At 40.7% G+C, this 27205-nt stretch overlaps 1 protein-coding gene across 2 annotated transcripts; it reads left to right on the plus strand.

Moving 5' to 3' along the window:
- Positions 1–26248, plus strand: BVES (blood vessel epicardial substance). Of its 2 annotated transcripts, none has more exons than XM_010284096.1 (7): positions 1–231; positions 1983–2107; positions 11942–12129; positions 13049–13157; positions 15147–15314; positions 18327–18468; positions 25954–26248. In XM_010284096.1, exons 1-7 carry the CDS (start codon positions 9–11, stop codon positions 26076–26078), a joined length of 1080 nt encoding a protein of 359 aa, XP_010282398.1. In that variant the 5' UTR covers positions 1–8; the 3' UTR covers positions 26079–26248. The 2 variants fall into 2 exon arrangements, with proteins under 2 accessions (XP_010282398.1, XP_010282399.1); XM_010284097.1 differs by having other exon boundaries at positions 9–231; positions 25960–26078.
- Positions 26249–27205: the final 957 nt, after the last annotated feature.

Consider the following 27205-nt stretch of genomic DNA (forward strand, 5'->3'; position numbering starts at 1 on the left):
TCTCAAAGATGAATACTACAGCAATGAGCCCACTCACTGTTACTCCACTAGATTTTATTCCAGACTTAAAAAATGCCACACTTGTGCCTTTCAATGAGACTGCATGTGAAAACTGGAAAGAGATTCATCATCTTGTTTTCCACGTGGCTAACATTTGCTTTGCGGTTGGACTGGTTATTCCAACTACTCTGAATCTTCATATGATTTTTCTGCGAGGCCTGCTCACCATAGGTAGGAGAACTGTTCTGGAGAGATCTGCAACCTTCCTGTGACAGGAATAGCAGTTCATGACCACTACAGAGCTTTCTCCTGGTCCCTTCAGCTTACGGTGAAATTCCAGCACATACTCATGGTCGTTGTACTTTGCTGAAGGTGTCTTTTGTGTAAGTGGGGGTCTGTTCTGACCCTGGCAGACCTTTTCTGGAAGGGTTATATGTGTCTAGGCTCCTAAAACATCCCAGAAATACAACTTGCATCTTCAGACCTGTGTAGATGTTGACTAGAAGACTGGTGGGCCCCATTTACTCCAGACATGACTGGATGCTTAAAATTCATTAAATTCCAAGTCATAATTAAGTCTATGGATCCTTAAGACTTTAATTTTAGGTTTCATGTAAGTACATTGAGTGGTATGTCTGCTATAGGTAATGTTTCCCTTGAGAAGCTTGATGTCACCTCACGTGTTCTTTAAATGTGGGTTCAAACACTGGCATCTGTGGATCACCAGCATTGTCTTCATTGACAATTTAGAAGCGTGGGCTTTTGATATGGGGTGCAGTCTGTGTCCTCCTGAAGTCCGAAATGTGACTTCAGAGGGAAAACTAAATTTGGCACACAAATTTACTCTGCTTACAGTTCCTAGGGATCTGTCCCCTTTGCTTTGACCCTGTCCCACCTCTCTGCTGCTCCGTAATATTGCTCCTCTTCAATACTTCCAGGCCTCGTATCCTCCTATCCCTTGTAATCTAATTAACCATCTGATCAAGAGTCATCACATGTTGATTTTTCTGATCCATACATAAGTACTGCCTGGCCAGTCAGTAACCCAAACAGAATTGATAACAGTGAGTTCATTAATTCAGCATTGTCTTCAGAGAGAAAGGGGAAAGGGACACTAATTTGGCACCTTCTCCTTGTTGTTTTGACATGAAACTTAAGGGAAAATATGTCTGTGACCTCTACAGCCATCTCTATTAGACAATAGGCTCACAGTTATCTGGGAGAGACTTACTGGTGCATAATCTGTCATTTGATAAGTATTGTCTCTATAAGCTACAAATAGTATCCCTAATCATACAGCATGCCTGATCTTTTAAAGCAGTTGTCATTATTCAAAGTAAAGTGACTAAAAAAAGAGTAAGCATTTTAACTTTTCCCTTTGTCATACAAGAGAATTCAGGTTCCTGCTGTGGCTTTGTCAAAATGCAACAATGATACTTCCTTTAAATTTTAAAAAATATGTGTGTATGACTTTAGGAGGTATTTGTGGAACTGCTGCTCACTAGTTAGATGTGACTGTAACTGATCTGAACAACAAGCATACATTTCTGGGCTCTTGTTTGTCTAATTAATGGAATACTAGTAATAAAGTTTTGTGAGCTGCTTAATTTTTTTTTGTATTTAAGATATGATTTTCCTCCAACCTATTTCTGCTTCATTTTGGTAACAGGCCATTGTGGGTGGCACCTTTCTGCTTTCCTCAGTCCTGATCTGAATTACTGTAACTCCAGTATTGCAGTCCTGTGCAGTAGGACTGCAGTCTGCTGTCAACCTGCTCTCAGTGCCTGTTTGTAGCATTGCAGTGGTTGGCTCTGCTACCATTGTGCATGCATTGATCCACAGAGCTTAACTGTAGTAAAGCTTGTAGAATATATTCCTTTTTGGTGTAATTGCACACGTTGGACAGATTCTTGATGGCTTTTTAAGAATGTTTTTATTGTTTGGTGAAATTTAACTTCCTTTTTTTTAAAAAATTTTTGCAGGATGTGCATTGTTCATCATTTGGGCTACACTCTACCGTTGTGCCTTGGACATAATGATCTGGAATTCTGTGTTTTTGGTTGTCAACCTTCTACATTTCATATACTTAGTGTATAAGAGAAGACCGGTATGTATAACAGCTAAATTGCATAAGCAGTCTAGTAAGACGCAAGAAAAAGGAAGTTTTGGCCATGTTTGCCAGGCAAACCAATGAATTACACAGCAGTTCTTGAATTAGATAGGACTTCTTTTGGGTGAAGTCAGCTAGCTACTTCAGGAAGGATCCAGACTGTAAGTATGATCTGATGCAGTACACAGTTATTTCTCTGAAATCCATACTCTTGAAAAATTATTTGACTAGTTCATATTAGCTGGTTTTGGTTGTTGTGTTTGAGTTTTATTTTTGGTTTTGGTGGTTGGGAGGGGGTTACATAGTTTCTTTGCAGAGACCAGAAATGTTAATTTGGGGTTTATGTGTGGGGTTGTTCGGGGTAGGCTTTTTTGTCATTTTCCTCACCCTCCCACCCACAAGAGTACATACATACAGACCTCCTGAAATAAAATCCTACTAAGATACTTAAAATTGAGAGTTCCAGGACAGTAATATTTTTTTTAATTAGGAGTTTGAGAGGGATCAAACTTTCTTACCTCACTTTCAAGTCTTGAACATCCTCTGTGGTGGGAAGGGAGACTGATAAATGACAAGTGCCCTAATAGACTGTTATTTCAACGTAGAAACACATGCTGATGTCCACTTTCAAATTACCTTCACACTCTTTGCTTTGCTGGCAAGTGCTTTAGCCAGTGTGCTTTGTAATACCACATTCCTTTTAAATGCAAATAAAAGGTGAGACGCTACCTACCCTTTTTGAACATCTGTGGGACTCTGAGGTAAGCAGCAAAATTGAGTAAGGTTTGGGAAGACCAGTATTAAGTAAGATGATCCTTCCTTTTATACCATTTACGGCATTTATTGAGTTGAGGGTCACATCTGGGAATTTTGCAACTCCTTTTGTTGCCTTCAGAAAGATGCATTGGGATAACTTTGTTCAAATGCACCCGAAGAATATAGTTGAAATGTATACCAAAAATACAGGATTATTTGCACTGCCTTCAGCTAAATGCATATCCAATAGGAAATCAGTTTATTTTCTTAGTATTATTCATCCAGAAGTATATTCTGTTTCTGCAAAACTATTAGCAACCCAGCCTTCTGTTGGTATATGCACATCAAAACTAGATAATATTTAATATAATAGCTGCTATTATGTGCCAATCAAATATTAATGGAGTGCAAAGCATTCAAAATGTTAATATTACATTCTGTAGCTTCTAAAATATAAGGCACATAGATTTATAATACGAAGATTACAGGAATATGTATTGCGTTACATCATTAGTAGAATGACTCTGCCTTTGCCCAAAATCAGACGCATTCTTGAAGTGTGTAACAGCTGGTACAGAAAAACCCCACTAGCTAGAATTAAGCTCTTCACCAAGTCAACTCAGCCTGTGCAAGAAAGCAGCTAGGAAATTAGCAACCTCCTTTCCTGGCAAAGCAGCATAAAGCTTGACTTCTGTCCTGCCTAGAAGATGGCTTAAAGCTAGCTAGACTGATCTACTACTAGACATTTATAGTCTATAAATACAGTCTCTCAATATTTCTAGTCATTGCAATTACTTTTGGAGAGTAATATTCCCAGTTAAAAGGTAAGTTCCTCTTTAGTTTGTATTGCTAATGCTATTGTTTTAGCCTATTCAATCCACTTATGTCATCGAGACACAGCAGCATGGTGAAACTGCACCATATTTCGGCTAGTCAGCCATGGTCGTGCGGCCCAGTGCGTCACAGAAAATAACAATTGTGATAGTGTAGAGCCAGTGAAGCCAGACTCTAGATGTTTGTGTCTGCAGTTAGATAACCTGTGCAGATACTCTGGTCTTCAGTGTGGGATGAGCTCATGCTGCATTCTTTTCCCTCAATGAAGCCACCAAGGTAGCAAGTTCTGCTTCCCCTCAACCCACCCACCAGGTGAGCCTTCTAGTATCATCTTGAGGCCTCTAGTCCTTTGCCAGATGGGACAGGAATTGGCTAAAAAGTCAGAAATCATGGCAAAAGGCAGGATTGCACAGCTGACAGGCACATTTCCCTAGAAAACCAAGCCTTAAAACTTACCTGTATTTTTTAAAAAGTGAGTTGTGGCATGTGCCCTTAGAACATGGGTAATGGCTGAAATCTTTACCAGTATGGCTAAAAACAACTGCAGAACAAACTCCAACAGGCAACCACAGCATATAAAAAGAGGCTAAAGGTTAAACTGCATCTGTCTACAACAGTTGATGAATTGAGTACATCATGTGTTAACGAAGGAAGGGTTCTACCTACAGCGGTGTTCCTCCAGTATGAAGCAAGCATAGATTCACCCAAAGGTTACCATCTGCAGGGCTACATGACCCTTACAGCTTAAAGCTTAGCCAAGAATTAGTTGTGATAGTTTTGATAGTCTAGCTATGTAGTGGTGTGTGTTTGTATATTAAGACTTAAAATAATTTCAGTATTTTTCTTTCCATTAAGTTTAAGAAATTACAGTATTTATGAATATTGCATGAAAAATATACTACTGTAATTTGCATAATAGATAATATTTTCACTAATTATTATTAAATCAGGTGGTGTTTTTTTTAAAAAAACACACCCCTACACACCTTAAAACTAGTTCCTTTTCAGGCTTAATTCTCTGCTCACTGTCCAACAATGAGATGACACAGAAAGATTTTTTTTTTTGAGAGACCTGAAAGGAAACTTAGTGTAAGATAAGTCTTAATTTTTTTCCTTTAGAACTTTCATTCAAGGCACATAATTTGGGCAGAACTTCTAAGAGTGAATAATAGTTGAGTTGCGTAACAGCTTTGGGTGGGACAGGATTGAGAAACTGTGGAACAGAAGAACCATCCAGGTTTAGGTAAGTCCTGCATAAAGAGGTTTAGTATCTGGCTCTTGTTAGAGCCTCCCTAAATACTTCCCATTGTCCTGGCAAGAACACCAAACAGTTCTTTGCACCCAACTTGATCCATGGTGTGGAAACTGTTCAGAGCGCCACGTTCCTACTTCTCTGGCTCTTGAATGACACCAGAGGAGAGCAGGACTTCTGAGGGGGCTGGAGCTCTGCCTGCACCTGTAGACAGCAAGCTTGTGCTCCAGCCACTGACACCTGAGATGTGGTTTAGCCACAGACTCTGCTGTTTGACTTTGTGCTAGAACATTGAAGGAGCACTTGCACAGCTAGATACCTCCTGGGAGGCAAGCTAATAGGTCTGGCATTCACCTGCACGCAGTGCCTGCCACACTGTGTGCTCATGCTTGACTGTGTCCCAACTTGAATACAACTTCATCAGGGGACTTTCCTGGCCAAGGTCCTGGGCGTGTGCTTGGGTCCAGCAATGTTTAAATAGTCTTTGTGGTGGTGTGTTTGGGATTTTTTTTTTTTATACTCTGTCTGTTCTTTTGCGTGACTCCCATCTGTATGCTCTATCTGGAGGATTTGTGCTTTACTTTAAGCTAAAGCGTATACCAAATTACAGTGAATGTAAAATTACTCATTTTACCTTTGTCCCTATGTGAATTTCTGGACTGTAGCTTTTTCTTGCTGTCATGGCAAAACATAGCATTGTTCTGTGGGGAAGGATGAGGAAAATTTCTCAAACTAAAAATAAACCACTGGAAAGATCTAATGAAAATTCTGTCTTGGACAGTGGGAGGACTTACACTTGTCTTAACAAATGACAGATAATAAGTAGTTGAAGTCAGCTGCATTTAAAATAAATTTTCTGAATATATATGCTAACTCTGCATATCCCACCATGATCAAAACATGGTCTTCCATCAATTCCGTGAACAACAAAAGTGACATGGTTGGACTGTAAGTTTCATCTTTCTTGTTTGGTCATGTGAAACCTGTCTGGCACGTAGGTCATAGTCATTTAATCCTGTTGGACCTTTGTAGATGTGCACGCTTCCCTTTCAAAATATGTTTTTGTGGTGGTAAAGCTTACAGCACTTAGTTTAGAGCAGTGCCCCCAGCTCCATACTCCAGATCTCGAATGGAACAAGGGAGCCTGCAGGAACAGTCTTCTGTGTGAAGACTTCCTAGGTGTTCCTTCTGGTGAGACTGGAGTTACTACCGGAAGAGCTGCCCTAAACCAAATGTCAGTTCTCTTGACTCTAAAAATGAATGTCTACATCTTGACACTATAATTTTGGATAGAGAGCAAAGTCAAGTCTTGAAACCAGCACCACAGGTGCCTTTACTGGATCTCTCTTTTTCCTTCATCTTCTACAATATTGAACTGCTTTCTAAAGATAGAAGTGTGCAGGAAATAGATATTCCTCCGACATTTCACTGTTTCTAACACTTTTAACTGCGAAGTGCTCTACATAGGTATTGACTGTTTTCTTAGGTAGTCTTAGTCACATTCCAATACTTCTACTAAAATATTACATCGTTCAGGACATTGGTGCTCGCAGAAACAAAAGGCCTCTGAGAGGAAGCATGTAATCCTTGAGTCCAAAATTTAAGAGCATTTCCAAAGAGCACAGATAATTACTTGTGGTCTCTACTTCTGCAGCAGTAGCTTTACCTTATGAAATGGGAATTGGAATCATCTTGTCTCACTCCGTCCACCTCCAAGTTAAACATCTAGTTTAAGTTAGTTATCCGGTGTAATTTAGCCCACCCGCCCAATATCTGTTTAAAATCTGATAGTGACATCCCTCTCCACTGGCTAGAGAACAAGCCTACACAGGTGTTAGAAAGCTAGGTTTGTAGTTTATATAGCCATAGGCAAGACGCAGTTCTTTGCTGTGCTGTAGCAGTGTGAGGGGGGGAAAAATTCAAATTGCTTCATGTTAATTTAAACTGTAACACAGTACAGAACTGGAGTCTGGCTTTCAGAAGATTTGTATTCCTACCACTGCAGGTGTGGTCTGGGAACTGTAGGTACTCTGCTTCCCTGAAAACTGGGCTCTCTATGCCTAGTAAATTATGTGAATTTAAACAATAGTTGAAATTATATGGAAACAGGGTAATATCCAAAAGCATATATGAACGTCTTTGTTACAGACTGTGATCAGCAAACTTACTTGAAGTGATGCCTGGTAGTCACACATGTCTTTCTGTCTGTCTTACACATTCTGTTTATTATGAACTTGAAGGCTTTTAAGTGCTTTTCATATAGGAAGCTAGAGAATGCAGGGGCGTGGGGGGGGAGGAAATTCTTAGGAACTAATTTTGAATGAGATTTTCTGTCTGTAACTATTGTATTGCCTACCTCAAAATCCATTTTATTTAGTCATCCTCACATGACATTTTTAAGGAATGAAAGAAATGGAAGAATAATTACAAATTAGTCATATTACAAAATGAATAATTGATATGTTCAGTTGTTAAATATTTTATTTTATTAAATGAAGCATGCAAAATAGCAGCAAGTTTCTTTTCTGACCAGAAGATTATTTCTGTGTGGGGTGGTTTGGTTTTTTGGGGTTTTTTTGTGGTTTGTTTTTTTTTTTTTTTTTTTTTATTCCTTACAGATTTGGCTTTTTTAGTTTGAGTGGAAGCTGAAAGAGTCTAACTGGTGTCTCTACAGGGCTCTGACTCAGAGCTCTGGCAGCATCCCAGAACGTTTCAACCACTGCTGAACAAAACATTACACCTACCCGTATGGCTCATTTGGAATATGACCCACAAGCATGACTGGAGGAGCAGTCAGCTGCGCTTGTGAAGAGTGAATAGTCTGTTACGAGGGAGACATCTAAAACATATTTATGGTGTCCAACCTGATCAATATTTAAGAAAGTGGTTATGACTGCTTTCTTTTAAGTATTATACATTAGAGGAAGATCATTAAACCTGAATTACGTGCTAGCTAAGGAGTTGCATTAGCACTCCAAGGCCAGTTCCTGTCCTTGTGTCTGTATGCATTGTTTTGAATTCATGAGTCTTGGGAGCTACTTTTATGTTCATCTGAGAAAGGAATTTATTTTTCTTTGAGTTGCAGTGGTCATGTATAGAATGAGGTGCAAGCTAAATTGGTATGGCTGTTAAAAATGAGGGAGTACCTGGAAAACCTGTCATCTGACTTCGCAGGTATATGGAACATATTTTGAAATCAAACAGTTCACGGCAATCCCCAATGCAATACGGTTTCTCTTGACAGTTTAAATTCAATCTTTGTTTTGTCCATTTAGATGTCCTCTGAGGTGTTAGATTGTGGCCTAAAGAACATACAGGAAATTCAACACCTTGGTTTCATATAAATGTAGTCACTGGTGGAAAATGTAATTAGTAATTGATTCAGTGTGAAACCTGCATACCTGGACATATGTAAATCCATGACCCCTGTTGGCATGCGCCCACCAGTGCCGAGGGAGCTGTCTGATGTTGCTGTGGGGCCACGCTTGCTAATCTTTGAACAATCGCGGTGACTGGGAGAAGCGCATGAGGACTAGAGGAAAGCAGGTGCCACCCCTTCCTTCAAAAAGGGCAAAAAGGAGGACCCAGAGACCTGCAGGCCAGTCAGGCTCACCTCGATCCCTGAGAAGGTGATGGAGCAGCTAATCCTGGAAACCATTTCCAGGCTGATGAAGGACAAGAAGGTGATCAGGAGCAGTCAGCCTGTATTCATTAAGGGGAAGTCATGCTTAACCAACTTAACATTCTATGATGAAATGACTGCCTGGGTAGTTGAGGGGAGAGCAGTGGATGTTGTCTGCCTTAACTTCGGTAAGGCTTTTGACACTGTCCTCCGTAAAATTCTCACAGAGAAGCTGTTGAAGTATGGATGTGATGAAGACAGTGAGATGGATTGAAAACTGGCTGGATGGCTGGCTTGAGGATGGTAATCAGCAGTGTGAGGTCTAGCTGGAGGTGTGTACTATATGAGCTACACTCCTGTGTGGTGTGTACACTAGTGGTGTAACCTGGGGGTCAGTACTGGGCCCAGTCCTGTTTGATGTCTTCATTAATGATCTGGATGATGAACCCTCAGCAAGTTTGCTGATGATGCGAAGTTGGGAGGAGTGGCTGATGATCTAGAAAATTGGGCAGCCATCCAAAAGGACCTCAACAAGCTGGAGAAATGGGGTGACAGGAACTTCATTAAGTTCAGTAAGGAGAAGTGCAAAGTCCTGCACCTGGGGAGGAACAACCCCATGCACCAGCACATGCTGGGAGCTGACCAGCTGGGCAACATTTTTTGCAGACAAGGAGCTGGGGCTCCTGGTGAACACGAGGTTGAACCCCAGCCAGTAATGGGCCCTTGCTGCAAAGAGCGCAACAGTATCCTGGGCTGCATTAAGAAGAGCATTGCTAGCTGGTCAAGGGAGGTGATACTTCCCCTCTACTCAGTACTAGTGAGATGCATCTGGAGTGCTGGGCCCAGTGCTGGGCTCTGCAGTACAAGAGACATGGATATACTGGAGCGAGTCCAATGATGGGCCACAAAGATGATGAAAGGACATCTCTCCTATGAAGAAAGGCTGACGGAGAGAGCTGGGACTGTTTGACCTGGAGAAGCGAAGGCTCAGAGGAGATCTTACCAATGTTTATAAATACCTGAAGGGAGAGTGCAAAGAGGATAGGGCCAGGCTGTTTGCATTTGGAGCCCAGTGACAGGACCAGAGGCCATGGGCACAAACTGAAACACAGGAGGCTCCATCAAAATGTCAGGAAACACTTTCACTGTGAGGGTGATGGAGCACTGGCACAGGTCACCCAGGGAGATTGTGGAGTCTCCATCCTTGTCGGTGTTCAAAAGGCATCTGGACAAGGTCCTGGGCAATGTTGCTCTAGATTACCCTGCTTGATCAGGGGGATTGGACCAGATGACCTCCAGAGGTCCCTTCCAACTTCAGCCATTCTGTCATTCTGTGACTTTATGGTTAATCTTGTCTGAACATTTATGTTCTAGCCCTCCTTTTCTTGGTCCTGATATTGTTTCTGGGGCAGAGATTAGTTTATAGAAGGAAGGAGACATGTAACAATGTTTATAGTGTAATGAAATAGAAACATCCATTTAAGTGTTTTGAGGAGGCAGTAATTCACACTTGATTAGAGCTTGTGTATGGGCAGGTCAAAAAATAAACCAAATGCTTTATTAAAGTTGTGGGTGGGAAAGGTACACAGATACTGTACACAAAGTTGACAGTAACTCAGCTGTGTGTAAGGAAAAGAAAGTTCTCAGGAGCGTTCTCACAAAAAAAATTTTATGTTGAGCCCTCAGAAATGGGTATTGGTGTGTGGTTCACATGCAGCCTGCATAAAAATGCTTGTGGCTTATAAACTGGCTTTCACTTTTAATGGTTTGAGGCTGTCTGGGTAAAAGTGAAGTCTGCAGGTTTAGAATATCGTTTTGTTTGCCTTTTGTGGAAATATAAAGGCTGAGAAGTCATGAAATGAGAATGGCAAAGTCACAGAAGCAGCCTTGTATCCTCCTGTTTAGCAATTTAATAATAAACTATATACTATTTCTGTAGGATTAACCTACCATCTCTGCCCACAGGATATTCACTTCCAGAGTGATTCCCAAGGCGTTCAGTGGCCAGGATGTGGGATGGATCGTTTCAGTGACTGAGGCTGTGTGTGAAATACTCCAATTACGGTTCCATAAATCTAGAAAGTTTCTGCCTCAGCTCAATTTGTTCTGTATTTAGACAAACCTGAAATGTAACAAACAAACCTTCTCAATTTTCTAAAAACTATTCATTATGCTTGGTTTACTGTTTCACACACACGTGTAATTCTACAGAAAAGAGCTCAAGGAGGGCTTTTAGTGTGGAGTACATGCATCTCTTAGGGGCTAAAGATTAATATTTTCACCCTAAAATGCCCTCCTGGGGAGGGAATAGTGACAGTTTGAAGCCCTCATGGGCCTCAGGCAGCCTCGGTCCTCCCATGGTCATTCTGGATTCCTCATCTCCTCCAGCCACAAGATGACCAGAGGTTTCTTGATGCCCACTGTTGGCCACCCTCAGCTGAAAAATTACTCCTGGACTCGTGTGCTGTGGCCTTCTCTCCTCCCCTGTTTTTAGTATTGAAATACAAAAAAAATCTAGAAAATTGGATAAACTTGGAATATTCTCATTTGCTGAAGTGGTGACTCCGTTTCTTCTTTTTCTGCCTTGTTTTCTTGGTTGCTCTTCCTTACTCTGTCCTATGTATATTTTTGATTATCTGATGCTTATTGTTCTAATTTGTTTTCCTCCCAGCTTATATGCAGCCTTTGTTCAGGCTGTCTCCGCTTTCAGGGAGGCCAAGACACTGTCTCATCCCCTGCTGCCTTCATGCAAGAAAGACTTCTAGACTTGGGATTTCAGCCATTTTCCATTCCGTTATTGCTGCTGCCTGAGTTTGGGTGGGCTCCTAGATGTGGGATGTTCAGCTGGCAAGGGGGTTTTTTCCTCCCTCATTACATGTGGTTTCAATATGATGAGTTTGTTTTTCAGTTCTCAGTACTGCTTTTCTACTGCAAGTAAACCAAGAAGCTCAGGGGTGAAAGGGGCTCACAGGAGAGACTAAGAGATGGCCAGAATGAGGTGTGCATGTGGTGTGAAAAATGCAGGCAGCCTCATTTTTTTTCCTGTGTAAGTCTGGCCCAAGTCCTGTTCACTGTTTTATCAACAGAAGTTTTAGAAGACTCCTTGTGTCTGATTTAATGTGCCACTTGGATGGAATAGCGTCCTAAAGCACCAGTTTGCCAGCCTGGCTAGTTTTAGATAAGGCTTTGGTCACTCTCTCATAGGTGGTGTTTGTGGATAGATGCTGCACATTTACCAGTTCCTTTGTTGCCAAACACAACAAAGACAAATATGTTCCTCAAATGTAGCAACTAAAGCATGCGTAGTCTTACCCTTTTTTAACTAATGCCTCTGTGTTTAGTGTTGTCTTTTGTTTTTCCATTCTAGATCAAGATAGAGAAGGAGCTTAGCAGCCTCTACAAGAGAATGTTTGAACCGCTCCATGTGCCTCCCGAGCTCTTTCAGAGACTAACTGGACAGTTCTGCAACATTCAGACTTTAAAGACAGGTCAAGCCTATGCTGCAGAAGATAAAACATCAGTTGATGATAGGCTAAGCATCCTACTGAAGGGGAAGTAGGTTCTGTAAAGCTTGGGGACAATCTTATGGGTTGTGTGATGATTGAATTAGATTAGGAAGTTGATGGGTGTTTTGTTAGCTCTTTTAATGTTGTTGTTTGTAGCAAGTTATGGCCTATAGCCAAATAGTCTATAGGCATAAACTATTTTGTGATACTGTTTTCAAGTGAGAGTGATGTCTCTTAGTGGGAGCATATTATGCCTCCAGTTGTGTGTGCTGCTGCATGGATTTTAGTGGGAATTATATTTGTATAAGACCAAAGACAGTGTCTTCCAGACCAAGCAAGAGATTTGTTCAAATCTTAGATATCAAAGTCATGTTCTCAGCGCATATGCAGGTTTTAAGGTTAAAAAATACTGTGCATGAGGGAGGGGAAAAAATAACCCTCCAGTAGACTTTAAAGCAACAGGCCTATTGGATTTGATTCATTGCACATGTATGTGCAAGCGGAGAGGCTACAGGACCCAGGTGAGAAAGGGTAAAATAAATGTAATCTTGAAACTCTTGCTAAGTTCTGGCCAGTATTTTAGCCGGTTTCCGTTGATAGCCACAGTGATACTGGGCTTCATTTTTTTTCTTCGAAGTCATTAGCTGCTCATTACTGCAGAGCCTAGTTACCTAAAGGAAGCCTGATTCTGGTCTGGCTGTATAGAAGCCATTTTCATTTTGGATAGCGATATTTTGAGGATGCACGCTACATTTGGCAACTCGAATCGGCTGGCAGCCTGTTCTGCTTGGAATTGGTAGAGGTTTAGGCAGAAAACAGGGTAGCTCTGGGGCTGAAATTCCAGAAGATGAACATATTTTTGTCTGTTACCTACTGCTTTACCATTGTCAATAATCACGTCCAAATTTAGATTAAATTAATCAACCTCCATGACTTTAAAATGTTGTTTCATGCATTTTTATTTCCAGAATGAAGGTGTCTTATCGAGGGCATTTTCTGCATAATATTTACCCCTGTGCCTTTATAGATTCTCCTGAATTTCGATCAACGCAGATGAACCGGGGTGAGAAATTCCAGGTACATTTTGGTTTAAATGTCACTGGATATGAGCTGATGAGATCATTAAAAAAACTCCGTTTTAAGGGGTTTTGTATAAATCTGTATAAATTTGCTCAACACTGAACTATTTGACTTGCATAATTTTGCCAGCTTTCTAGTACTGGTGTTTCATGATGGGCCATATCAAGAGTAACTTTTAAAATTAAATGCTGCAAAACAGTATTATGGTGGAGTTCGCTGAGCAGTCTGGCTTTGGCTATTCTGTTCTCTTTTACTGTTCGCAAGTTTATTTTGTGTTGAGAGATTATTTAGAACAAATAATTTAAGAGATGGCTTTACTGAAAAAAGAGGTGATGTGAGCAGTCTCATCACTGGTTCAAAAACAGAAAGGAAAAATAATTATTGTAATATTTGGTGTTACTAAACTGAAGGGCTGAAAATTCAGGCATTAGTTTGAAACTGGCTTTTTTTCTAAACATACTAATGCTGTCCTTTTGAAAGCTGGTAAAGCAACATAAGCTGAAAGAGATCACAGTATTTTGAATAAAAATATTCACATGCGGAAGAGTAAGGATATATGTCTCTAGCAATGTAATTATGCTAGTACATTAAAGGATATATTATAGCATAGCTTGTGGGAAAATACTCTGTTAGGGAAGTTTTTTTTCCCATTGTACTGAAACGGCTATTTTGCTACCTCTTACTTGATGTTCTTTAACTGAGTATGTGTAATAATGACTGGACTGTGGCTGACTGGGTACATCCACACTGATACCCTGGCAGAAGGGGCGGGAGGGAGAGCAATGTAGACTCTAAAATCAGTGATTGCTGTCATATGTTCCAGTCAAACACTAGGCTTAACGCCAAGGAGAGAGGGTTGTCCACATGTATTCATTTCGCAGCAGTGAGGCGTCCTGCAGCATGGCCGCTCTCCTGGCACAGCCTGTTTCTCTCGTAAGCGACTGGATAACGAATCGGTCCCTCTGAAGGGAAAAGGCTCATGCCTCAACTTCTGCCTGCCTTAAAAATTATTGTAATCTGATGCGGTGCACATCCTTCACTCGTGACTTCTGCTTGTTACTGCCGTATAAACACGCTCGGTGTTGCCATTGCAAGAGAACATGGATTCAATCTTAAGGACCCCATCTGCTGGCAACGTTGGCAAATTCTTCCTCAGCTTGTATTATGGACTGTGAAGTTAAAATCCATGGATATGTGACAGTTTCCCATTATTTCTTAGACTTTCTATATTTTTAATTTTTCAGGAGGTGACATTAGCTTGTAATAGCAGAGAGCGCCTCGTTTCTTCGTAGATGGCTGACTTTCCTTTGCAAAACATGCCGTTGGGTATTGGGTATCGGTGCAGGTTTCGGTGTGCCATTGCCGTCTGCCAGCACAGGGGGATGAACCTGGCAGGGCTAGCCTCCCTGGAGAGGGTACAAGCTCCTCTGTAACTATCGGTAGCTCAGTTACCACTCACTGAACAAAGGGAGCCTTAGCTCAACTGCTAAGGTGGTACTTATGGGATCAGCAGGGCTGACAGTGAAGAAGAGGAGTATGAAAATATGTTTTTTAAATCGCTTAAAACTCTTTAATGGAGACCTTTGGATTATACGAGTTGTTCCTGTGTGGTGACAGCAACATAAAATAAAACCAAGCAGCTTGTAGACCTATTGATGTAGACTACATGCAAGTAGTGTCATCACTGTAGGATAGACTTCGTATGTAAATCTCATCTAACATAAATGCTTTTACAGTTTGGGAATGTATGAGAGATTTTGCCCGATTATCCGCACCCAGGTTTTCTGAAAAACGACTGGCTGTGCTAATCAGTTAGAAATACCATAATAGATACCTGAGATGTTTTACGTTTGTAAATATTGAGTTCTGAGGGATACCGAAATGTTTTATGGCTTTAAAGTTATTTTAACAGGAGGCACAAATAAAATGGTAACACTTATTTTTAAACAAAAGAGAAGTGCTAATTCTGAGCATGTATTTTCTCAGGTCACCATTATCGCAGATGATAACTGCAAGTTCCTGTGCTGGTCCAGGGAAAGGCTGACTTATTTTCTGGAATCTGAGCCATTTCTTTATGAGATCTTTAAGTATCTTATTGGCAAAGATATTACAAATAAACTCTATTCATTGAATGACCCGACCTTAAATGACAAGGTAAGCAACTGAAGTTTCCTTTAGGAATTTTCCTCCCACGCACAAATGTATTGTTACTTGAACTTTAAATTGTCTTTTTTTTTTTAACCTGCTACTGTCAGTTGCTGAATTCACACTCATTGCCTTTTAGTGCCGAAGTGTAAGTCAGTCAGTGTTTTTGTCAGAAGCAATATTGCAAGAAAGATGAGTAACGGAGATTTGGAACTGAACAGCTGGCACAAATATTTCTAGCCAACTAGTAGACGTGACGGCCGGTATCTCCCTGGATAGCCTTTCTCATTAACAAATGGGTGCCTTTGTACAAAGAAGCTTCAGGGTTTTTTCTTAAAGAATTTGCTTGCTGGGGTCACACAACTGGGTAATACTGATTTCCAAGAAAAATAATTGCAACACGTGTTTGAGGGTGGCAAATACAAAGAAAAGGGACGTTGGGTTCGTACGATGTAGTTAGTGGAAGGAAGCATGAAATACATATAAAATGTTCAGCAGTCTGAATATAACTTATTATTCTCTGCATGTAGAGGATGTGTGTTTTATGTATCGCAGTAAGTGGCCTAGGTGTAGTCATGGATGTATTGATTATCTTGTTTTACTTTCATTTTGTCTCCGTACTTAGTTATGTGGCTTTTCAAGATTTGGATGGTAACTTGGCTGCTGGTGGGTTTTTTTATTATTTATGTAATGACTATAGGGTTCTCATATATAATTTATTTGAATAACTTTCACCATTTGTGAAAAGCTTTATAATTTGATAGTACAGTATTTTCATATTCTGTTGGTATTTACGTAACTCTCGCTTAGAGCAAAAATCCTCATCAGATTGCCCATGAATAGCTCATATATAGGTTAAATAGTTACTTCTGCCAAGTTGTGAATTTACTAGGAAACGATCCAAAAGGATCCATGTAAGTTTTCTCGTTTTTTTTTTTTTTTTTTTTTTTTTGTACTGGCTATAGAAAGAGAAAAGAAAGAATTGCTGGAGAAACAATTTAACAGCAACAAAGCACTGCTTATTTTGCCTTCCGATCAATGAAATAGAGGATTATACTATCTTGTAATCAGATCCTCAAAACTGTACCATCTATAAAATACATCTTATAAAGTGTGTGGCTAAAGCTTCTTTTTTTGTTTTTTAATACAAAAGAATTACAGGGGAATGTTCTGTATTAAATCCCACATCTGCATAGACAGTAAGTAGTTTCTGGAGTATGGCATCTGGAAGGAACTTGGAGCAATGTGCAGTGTGCACTCAGACTGTCTCTCCTGGGAGACTGCTGTTCTCCACACTCTTCCTCACCTTGCCTTCCCCCCCCGCCCTGTTTTCTCCCCTTTCTTGTTTTTTTTCTCTTTTGATTTCTGTTTTTCTTTTTTTTCTTTGCTTCTCTAGTCTCTATTTTCCTCTTTCCTTCCCTTATTTTCTGGATGACAGCATTAGGATGTCATGCGTAGTATACAAAGTCATCTGCAACAAGCTTGTGCTGCTGACTTCTGGCACTGTGGAGCTTCAGCACTAGCATAAATATTTCTTTACATGGAAGTATGATGACATACTTACTGTAACGTTGTAATTGGTTGTTTTTAAGTGAAAGGTCCTCATCATATCTTCTAAGTATTACAAAAAACCACCAAACATTGCCCCTCCTTTGACTTTACATCTGCACACTTTAACTTCAGTTTGCACCAAGTCTTTATTTTTAGTGACAATAGTCACGTGAATTTAAGATTGTTGTAACTGTTTTATCAGTTGTTATGTAACTTTTGAAAATGTATGTTATAAAAACTAGGAGTGAGCATTTGGGAAATTTGTAGTACCTTTTTATTCTTCCTCAAATGAAAAACTTGTTGCACAACCCCTTCCTACATAACGTAGGACAAGAACTGTCTGTCAAGTAAATTCTCCTTCATTTCCCCGTTGCCAGCACCCTGTGGGCATGTTACTTCTCACAGGCTTCATTGTCAAATGCACACATTATTGGTGTCTTTAATGCTTTTTAGCTGGTGACAATCTCAGCAGAAAATTTTGTTGTTGACTTCTGTACACAGGGGTTATACAAGAGAACGACTAAAACAAATTCAATATAGAGTATTCATCATCAAGATGGTAGTAAGAAGATAAAAATATCGATTCATTGCGTATTGGAAAACAGAAAATACCTGTTTATTTGTAAGGAACCATGTGATTTTTCTCCTATTGAAGGAGATTTTCACTGCTGTTGGGAAAATAATCATTCCTCTCCACATGAAATAGGATGCTAATTCCTGACTTATAAAGAGGAGTTATCTGTTACGCTTTTGTCATTGATTACTACCTTTCATATACACCTAAAATAGCATTCTGACTTGCTGTAATACTTAACAAGGTACAATGTATGGTTTCATATTAATATTATAGTACAGAGGCTTCTGAGGAAGACTACTCAAAGCAAATGGAAGCTCCTGAGACCATTTGACAGGCAGAGGATAATGTTCATGTGATGCACTTAATCTGTCTTCAGTAAAATCAAAAGCCAAATGATCATCTACTAGGAAGGAATGACATTCACTGTTTTCGAACATGATGAAATGAAAACCCAGGAAAGTGAACAAGTTTCTGTTAAGATATAAATTGCTAACCTCTATATATAGCATGCTGTCTTGTTTAGTGAGGAGGACCAGGCCCATCATAAAGGCTGTATTTAATTGCAGAACATCATATCTGGATAATTAATTACCAAATAATAAAAATCAACCTTTCTGTAGGAAAATACAAGAAAAGTCTAGTGCAAAAAGGATTAAAGTTGAGTAATTAATCTGAGGTTTCATGCTTGTCAGTGTTCCGATGTATTACTTGCGTCTTTTATTTTCATTTAAATCGATTTACCCTGCATAGAATATTCTGCTCTAACCAGTTTCTTGATTCATGAGTAGTCATATCTGAGTCCAGAGCATCTACTACAGAGAAAATAGTTTCCATTTTTGTTTTCATTTACTCTATACCTTTTTTTAAAAATAATAATTATTTCCTGTTTTTAGGCTTCAAAAAAGATTGATCGACAGCCTAGTCTTTGCTCACAGCTCTCTGTGATGCAGATGAGAAACAGTATGGCCAGTTCCAGTGACAGCGAGGATGGCTTGCAGATGTTTCTTCGCGGGACTTCCTCTGCATCCTCTCTTCGTGAGTGCTCAAAATAATTCATGCCAGTTTTGAACACAGCTTGGTTCATCGTAAGAGATGATTGTAGAGCTCCTGTTGTCTTCAGCTGGAGCAGACTGTAGCTTTTAGGATGCTGCTGTGCATCAGCTATGTGGAGGGACCTAACTGTAGAGAATTCGTAAGATGCATAAGGCTTTGTACGCTAACTGAAGCTACCTCATGTAGATACTGGCAAAAAACCAGCATGTTTTAATATGTAATAATGTAATAATTTTTGGCATAATGTGAATGTGTAGGCATAGTATGGAATGTTTATAGCAATGGGGCAAATCTGTGAATGTATGGTTCCTGTCACAGTAGTTACCTCCTTTGGTCTGTGACTGGTGCTTGTAGAAATTAAAAAAACAAACAAAACTTTTTCCCTCAGCAACTTGCTGCTCTGCATTTCCTCCTGAGATAGTTTGTATTGGCAGGGTTTGGAGAGATGTGGTGTACAACCAATATTTTGATGCCGCCTGGAAAACTTCCAATTATGCTGTCAGGCTCTCCTCCCCTGTGCTTTGTATGACAGGAGTAATAGAGAACAGATAAAATGAGTGAAGAAAACAAGTGTGACCTTTTTGCTTGTACTCTTGGAATTTATTCCTTTATAGAAACTTTCTAAATGATTCTTTTTAGGCTATTGTTGTTATTTTACTTTTAATTTTTCTCAGTCTCAACTTCAACAGTAGCCTGAACTCTGAAAGCAGCTTTTGAACAAAAAAAACCCCACAACCCCCAAAAACAGGAGAGGCTTAATTTTCTCATTTGGCATAAACTGTTAGTTTAAGGGAATTTAAAAGGATCATATAGGATTATTTATTTTGATTTGGGATATATTATTCTTTAGTAATTAGAATTCAAATATATGAGGAAAAAAAACCTTTGCCCGTTATTTATTATGGTTAAACTCTCTGCTAAGAAGAGAAAGTGATTTAAAGTATTTGCCATTTCCCATTTAATTATCTGTTCTCCATTGTGTTCTTCACAGTTCCTATCCAGGAACTCCTTCAGACTTGGAGGGCCTATTTGTTTTCACTCCTTAACATTGGTATAGTCTGCATGCTCAGGCAGATGGAAGCAAAAGCCCTGCCAGTGTTTCACCCTACTAGAACACTGAGGGTGACAGCTGGGATATAGTCTGATGAAAATTCCAGCATTGTTTCCTTTATTTCTTCTCTGTTCCCTGAAAGGACATTTAGAATCACAGAACAGTTGAGGTTGGAAGGAACCTCTGGAGAGATCATCTAGTCCAACCCCGTGTTCAAAGCAGGGTCAGCTAGAGCAGGTTACTCGAGGCCATGTCCAGTCAAGCTTTGAATATTTCCAAGGTGGAAGATTTCACGGCCTCTCTGGGCAACCTGTTCCAGGGCCTTACCACCCTCACGGTGAAAAAATTTCCCTTATTGCAACTCATGACTGTTGTCCTTTGTTCTTTAGTGCATGCCTCCAAGAAGAGTTTGGCTCTGTCTTCTTTACCCTTGTATTAGGTAGCCGAAGACAACAGTAAGATCCCCTGAGAACCTTCTGTTCATAAGGCTGAACAGACCCAGCTCTTGCAGCCTCTACGTGTACGTCATGTGCTCCAGCCTCTGACCGTCTCGGTTGCACTCCACTGCACTCGCTCCAGTATGTCCATGTCTTTCTTGTACGGGGAAGCCCAAAACTGGACACAGCACTCCAGATCCTGTCTCACAAGTGCCAAATAGAGGGGAATAATCTCTTTCATTGACCTGCTGGCTATGCTGCTGCTAATATGGCCTTCTTATGGCCTAATATGGATGGCCTTCTTCACTGCTGGGGCACTCTGCTGATTCATACTCCATTTTGTGTCCACCAGGGCCCGCAGCTCTGTTTTTGCAAAGCTGCTTTCCAACCAGGTGATGCCCAGGCTGTACTGCTGTGTAGGTTTGTTGTGTCCCAGATGCAGGAATTTGCCTCTGAACTTCATGTAGCTTCTGTCAGTTCTTTTCTCCAGCCTCTGAAGGCCCATTCTGACCAGCCGCCCTACCCTCTGGCCTATCAGCAGTTTCCCTCACTAATTGGCTGTTTTCTGTGAACTTGGTGGGAATGCATTCCATCCCATCATCCAGGTCATTAATATATTGAACATTATAAGCCTTCATATTGGCCCTCAAGGGACACTGCTGGTAACCAGCTGCCAGCTGGGGTTTGTACTGCTGTTCACCATGCTGTGAACTCAGCAGTCCAGCCGATTTTTTTTCACCCAAGCTGCAGTCCGTGTGTTCAGTCCATTTCTCACCCTTTTGGCTAGAATGATTCTATGGCAGGCTGTGGAGGGCCATGCTACAGTTTAGGTAAAAAACATCCGCTGTACTCCCTTCATCCACAGAGCCCATCTCACCACAGAAGGTAGTCATGCTGGTCAGGCACAGTCTGCCCATGGTACATCCATGTTACCTGTTTCCAGTCACCTTCCTGTCCTTCATGTGCTTGGATGTGGCTTCCAGGAAGACAGGCTCCATAATCTTCCTGGGGACTGGGGTTAGGCTGATAGGCCTGTAGTTCCCTGGGTGCTTCTCCTTGCCCGTCTTAAAAATGGCCATGACACTGGCCTTTTTTTCCTCTCCCCTGACTGCCATGACCTTTCCAAGATGATAGAGAAGGGTCTTCCAATTGCATCAGCCAACCCTCAGCACACTTGGAGGCAGTCCCTGTGATTCCACAGTCTTGTTGTTTGCCCTGTTGATGTAAGTGCTCACTCGGTCCAGCTTTCCTGTAAGTCAGGCATCGCTTTCCCAGTCTCTACCACCACATTTGGAGACCTGGAAGGCCTCAGGACAAACCTCACCAGTAAAAACTGAAGCAAAGAAGGTATTCAATATGTCAGCCGTTTCCATGTCCCTAGGTCGCATGCACCACTGAGCCTCACAGTTTACCTGGTCTTCTTTTTGTTGCCAATGTATTTGTAGAAGCCCTTCTTGTTGCCCTTCACTAGATCCAGGTCCAGCTGAGCTTTGGCTTTCCTAATTCCATCCCTGCATGCTCGAGCCATGTTTCTGTATCCTCCCCCACCAAGCAGCTCATCCCTGCTTCCACTTCATTTGTGTGTGTTTGAGCTCTGTCAGGACTTTCCTGTTCATCTATGCCAGCCTTTTAGCAGCTTGCTCAACTTTCTGTACACTGGAATGGACTGTCCTTTGTGTTTTGAGGGAGGTGTCCTCGAAGATCAACCATCTGTTCTCGGTCCCTTTGCCCTTGCAGGCCATGTCCCATGAGTTCCTGCTAAGTAGATCCCTGAGCAAGCTATAGCCCCCTCTCTTCAGGTTCAGGGTTGTAACTCTATTCTTTGTCTTGCACGCTTCTCAGTATCTTAAAATCCACCAGCTCCTGGACACTGCAGCCAAGGTTACCATCAGCCTTCAGCTCCCTGATGAGTTCTTCCTTGTTCGTCAGTGACAGGTCCAGCAGAGCACCTCCCCTAGTCGGCTCATCGATCACTTGTGTGAAGAAATTGTCGGCTCCACTCTCCAGAAATCTCCTGGACTGGTTTCCCCCAGCCCTGTTGACTTTCCACCAGATACTGGGGTGGTTAAAGTTCCCTACAAGTACCAAGGCCTGCAATCATGAGGCTTCATCCAGTTGTCTGAAGAAGGCTTCCATCTATTTGCTCTTCTTGATCAGGCAGCCTGTATCAGCTACCTGCCACGAAGTCTCCTGTGTTGGTCTGTTCTCTCATCTTTACCCATAAGCTCTCAGCTGGCTTTTCACTTTTTCCGCGGTGAAGCTCCATGAAACTGAAGCCTCTCCTTTGCACAGAGCGCCCTTGGACAAATTTGTACACTCAGAAGCTAGAAATAACTTGTAAAAATGTGTTTGTGCAATTAGCTAGAATTAAATTTCTCTTTCAGGCTTAGCAGCAAAACACTTAGACCAGTATTTCAGCTTTGGGAGACAGTAATCTAAATGCATGACATGTTCAGCTGTAATGACGTTAATCCCTGAAGTGCATCAATGCTTAGCACATACTTGATAAATACACTTTCCCCTGTTGTACTTTTCCTTGGTTTGTGTACCATATTTTTTGGTGTACTTCCCCAAAAGAGGGGTTTAAATGTCTTTTCATGTTCTGAAATTGCTCAGTCCAACAGCGGTTGGTGTAGGTGATATTGCCACTGCCACCACCCCACTGGCAACAGTAGGTGTGGCAGCAGCCTCCCGAGTCCGATACTTCCCTTACTTTTGGGGAAGCAGAGGGGTTACCCACACGGCAGTGTATCATACACCTCGGGAAACGCTGTCCTTTATTTCTTCTGTGCATTCTAATTAATACGAAATTTCTGACTTCAGTAAAAGGTTGATAAAAATTCTTGGTGAAAGGTTATTTATCTCACTAAACTGCAATGCTTCAACCTTTCTTTTTGCCAAAATAGCTTGTTAGTTATTCCTGGGTACTGTCACTGCCAGTGATGGGTTTGCTACCAAGGTGAGCTCTGCTTAAAGATTTGTATTCAATGTGGATTGTGGCCATGTATGCGCTTTTTTCCAGATCACAGGGAAAGCTGAACAAAAAAGCTGCCACTTACCTTCCCACTGTTGAAAAACGTTTTCCTGGGTGCTTTCAGTGCAGCAGTCAGTATTTTTCTTTTTTCTGTTTTTTAAGATTTAGTATGAGGTACGTACTGAGGCATACTGTCCCAGTGCTTGTTCCCCTGGATCATCCTTCTGTAATCATACATTCATTTATTTAAAAAACCAAACCAAAACAACAAAAAAAAAAATCCAAAACCCCCAGAAGATTTAGTAGCGAACATATGGAAATCACATGTTTTATTATTTTAGTTTTTTTAATTAAAAGAATAAATGAATAAGGGAAACTTTTTCTGTACAGGAGCTCTACAGCAATACTGTCTTGTCATTGCTAGGTGATTGATTGTTGTGTGGACAAATGCTTCCCATTACAAATGTGATATTTGACTAGTACAATACAAACAAGTCTTATACTCTAATACTAATTTCCATATTCTTGAAAAATTAAGCATTTATATTTTTGTATAATTCAAGCTTTTTAAATTATGCTTTTATCTATGCTACAATCAGCTTTGACTCATTTTCTCAAGAAATTGATATCAAGCTTTTTCCAAAGTGTTTAATAGTGAAAGAGTGAGAAATACTAATTGCTAGGCCCCAAACTACGATTACTAGCAAAACTGTGTTTTGAATTTAATTAACTAAGAAACCCAACTAACTGTTTGCTTTTATATTAAGGAAATAACCAACAAGAGTTCTATAATACTTACGGAGTGAGTCGTTTGCAGCATGATGTTTTCTGTTGATAACATCACATTAACTCAGCAAGCATCCTCAAAAAGGTATTAAAGTGGGGTTTGTTTTTCACATGGTACTTGTGCTTGACATCCATGATCCATCTGTAATTTATTAGTAAATGAAATTGATGCATCTCTTTTTCCAAAATTTGAGTTAATCAGGTTGGAACTATTTCTGCTTACAAGGGTAGCTTTACCTAACTTTCTGTCCTTTAAAAAACATTTCTGTATTAGTTTCTATTCAATAATTCTCTTGTTTGATAGTCATTCATATACTTATTAATGATACAGTCTCTTTTTCTGTGCTGCTTGGTTTAGATCACTGAGATTTGCTGGTCTACAAATCTGTATTTGCAAATTTCTAAGCTAAGCAGGAAAGTAGAATGGTTTTTTGTTTTGGTAATGCTTTTGTCAGTATTGTTTCATTACATGTGCTCCCTATGTTATACCCAGCTTGTGGTTAAAAATAGGATTGGCTTTTATGGGACATGCCGTCTTAATAGGTGTTTGGGCTTAGGTCCTCGAGAGAGGACGACAGAGTAGTGTATGGAAGGCCTGGGTTCAAGGTCTGACTCGGTCTCTTGAACATCTGTACAACATTGGATAGAGGCATCAGTAAACAAGTTCTTTTGTATTTGGGGAAAATAAGGGCACGTCTTTGAATCAAACAACCTGACAGTATTAGACTCAATATTGGATCCTGTTCAGCAGACTTACGGCTTCTTACTTCTGATTTCTGGAGAGAACTAAGCACTTTTAAACAAAAGGTAACCAGTCTAAAAATGCTAATAAACTAGTAATAAAATAATAAAAAAGAAGTGCTTAACAATTCCAGTACTTAAAAATGTGTGCAAATAACCCTTTACCATGGTAGTTTTTGAATGTTAAAAGAAAATACTAATACATTTTTAACATAAAAAGTTCTAAAAAGCTAATATAGTGTTTGTGTGAATGTGGCTTAAAGATGCAGTCATACAATAATCTGCTGGTCTTGTAGCTAGTATTTTGTTCTCTGTGTGTGACATATGCAGCACAAGAGAGTCCTTCATAAATAGGCTTCATTAGCAGAGCACTTTACTGTATACCTAATATACCTAATAAACCTTTTTTTTTTTTCCCCCAGTAGTAAGAATAGCCCTGCAGGAACAGTTATGGCTATCAGTGTGTTTTTCAAGAAAATTTGAATTTTTAGCTTGTATACAATCTGTCAGAAAGGATCACTACCTCTTGCCCTTTTCTTCTAAAACGGTATTTCAAAGATTTCCCTACTCTTTTTGGTCGTCATATTGTAGCTGTGTACAACCTTGTGCCATTGTGGTGGTTTAACTCTAGAAGGTGGTACTGAGAGGAAGAAAAAATGTCCAAGTGCAGGTGCAGTTTCAGGGTGGACAATGGGAAATGAAGCTGTTTGGCTGGTGTCAGAGGAGCTCTCTGGTTTAACCCTCATGCTGAAGATTTAACTACAGTAGAGGCAGTTTGCAGCGGTAACTCACACAAAAACTCCATTTAACGTCTACCAGCAGTGATTTGTGGCGTGCGCTCCGCTCTGGCAAGCTTTGTGAGTCGCCGCTTTTCTAAAAGATTGTATTAGTGCATTGAAATCACTGTCAGTCAAAGGTGACACGGCCTTCACCTGTTAGTCTTGTCTTCTCTGTGGCTGATTATGGGGGTATTATATTTTCCCGTTAAGTTTGTCATCGTGCTCTTAAGGCAGCTCGCGCTGTGATCAGGTACCACCTGAGGTTTGCCCAGGGCGCCGAGGAATTTTTCCACAGCCAAAGGCGCACATGTGCGTACCTCATGTACCTACCCGTCCGTGGCACCGATTGCGGAGAAGAACTAGTGGGTGAGTGTAACGGCGAGAAAACGATCGCCGGGACACAGCGGTGGGCACCTCGTGCAGTCAGGGTTTGCGGTCGGTTTGGGGAGAGGGCTGCGCCCGTGGCCAGCCGCAGGATTTGAACCGTGGAGGCGTTGCGGGCTCGTAGCAGCGTGGCTGTCCCACGTCTAGGATTTCCTGATGCCTGTGGCCAAATAACAAAGAAACCTTCACTTAAAAAGTCCTCTCACAAGGCAACTAGGGCAGGATCATCAGATTGTGTACCCTTTATCGCAAATAGGTGTGTGCAGCAGGTATGTGTTGTTAAATTAATTGGTAATCTCTTTGTAACTGTGGCAGGCCCAGGCCGGACGTCTCCCTACCTGAGAACTTCAGCAAAAATGAAGCCAATAGAAGAAAGTGTTGAGGATGACGTCTTTGAAGCACCATCTGCTGATAAGCTTGAACTCCAGCGGCTGCCTTAAACAGATGTGTCCTCAGGCGTACCGGAGCGCACGCAAAGCTCCGGCGCAAGAGGACGAAGCTGAGTTTGGGAGGATCCTGAAAGCTAAAACCACCCTTCCACGTTTGAGTTTACCACAGCATATGTCAGTGGCTTCTAGATGGAAACGTCACATATTTTACATCTAAATAAAATAAATAAATAAAAACTTGTATGGGTTTTATTTTTGTTTTCTGGAGATGGGTGGTTGCTTTATTCCTACTTTGACTCTTGCCATCGTAAATTTAATATTAAGTGGCTAACTAGCCTGAAATTTCTAGAGGCTTATTCAGTGGAGTATATCCCCAGTTTCATTTCCGTAAGTTTCTTAGAAGCCTGAATCTTGGTGTTTTTCAGTGAGAGATTCTGAAAGTTTCCAAAGCCATGTTGCTGTTACCTACCATCATTGTTGTGAGTCTGATGTGAAACAGTACACACACTCTTCTGTGCCTTTTGTTAGTCATTTGCCTCTAATTCTGGCATTTCCCAATTGTAATATTGACTTCAAATTTAATTTTTCTTGGCCAAATATTTAAATTTAATGTTGCCTTTCCAACTTGTAACTTCTTTTTTAGGTAACTCTATTGCACTGAAGTTTATGCTTTTCCTTAGTCTTATCCACAGAGTGATGGAGCTGTTCTGGATTAACCTTTCCACACAGTAATACGTGAGGTACAAATGACACTTGATGTGGGAAATTCAGTTCAAACCTCAAAACTGGGTAGCTGCAAGTACAGTAGAACACAGTCTCATAATGGGAAGCATTGGGAAGCCTTTATAAAAGGCACTTGTAGCAGTCCTGTCTGTGATATGTGGAGACACGTAGATGGTAGCTGCATTTCTGTGCTTTGACAATTCTTGAAATTTCTTATGCAACAAATAATATATTTTAGCTAAACATAACAGATACTATTCCATTTATTGAATTGTGCAAAACTCCAATACATACACTGGTAGAAGTTTTGGCATAAACTCTCAAGCGGTCAGAGGTGTCAGAGTCTGGCTTTGCTCTGTTTTCTGTCACTCTATTTTAATTCTAAAATTTATCCTCACAAAGCATCTTTGAATCGCCCTGCATCTGCCGCATATAGCCCAATTATTCCCTCCTCA

This window comes from Phaethon lepturus, unplaced genomic scaffold, assembly GCF_000687285.1.
Source record: "Phaethon lepturus isolate BGI_N335 unplaced genomic scaffold, ASM68728v1 scaffold19433, whole genome shotgun sequence".
Classification (NCBI taxonomy): domain Eukaryota; kingdom Metazoa; phylum Chordata; class Aves; order Phaethontiformes; family Phaethontidae; genus Phaethon; species Phaethon lepturus.

Bases quoted from the DNA above. Each gene is read 5' to 3' on its own strand.
- BVES (XM_010284096.1), top strand. From the start codon at position 9: ATGAATACTACAGCAATGAGCCCACTCACTGTTACTCCACTAGATTTT. The intron at 12,130-13,048 runs GTAGGTTCTGTA...TTTTATTTCCAG, and splicing joins AGCATCCTACTGAAGGGGAA to AATGAAGGTGTCTTATCGAG. The intron at 13,158-15,146 runs GTACATTTTGGT...GTATTTTCTCAG, and splicing joins ACCGGGGTGAGAAATTCCAG to GTCACCATTATCGCAGATGA.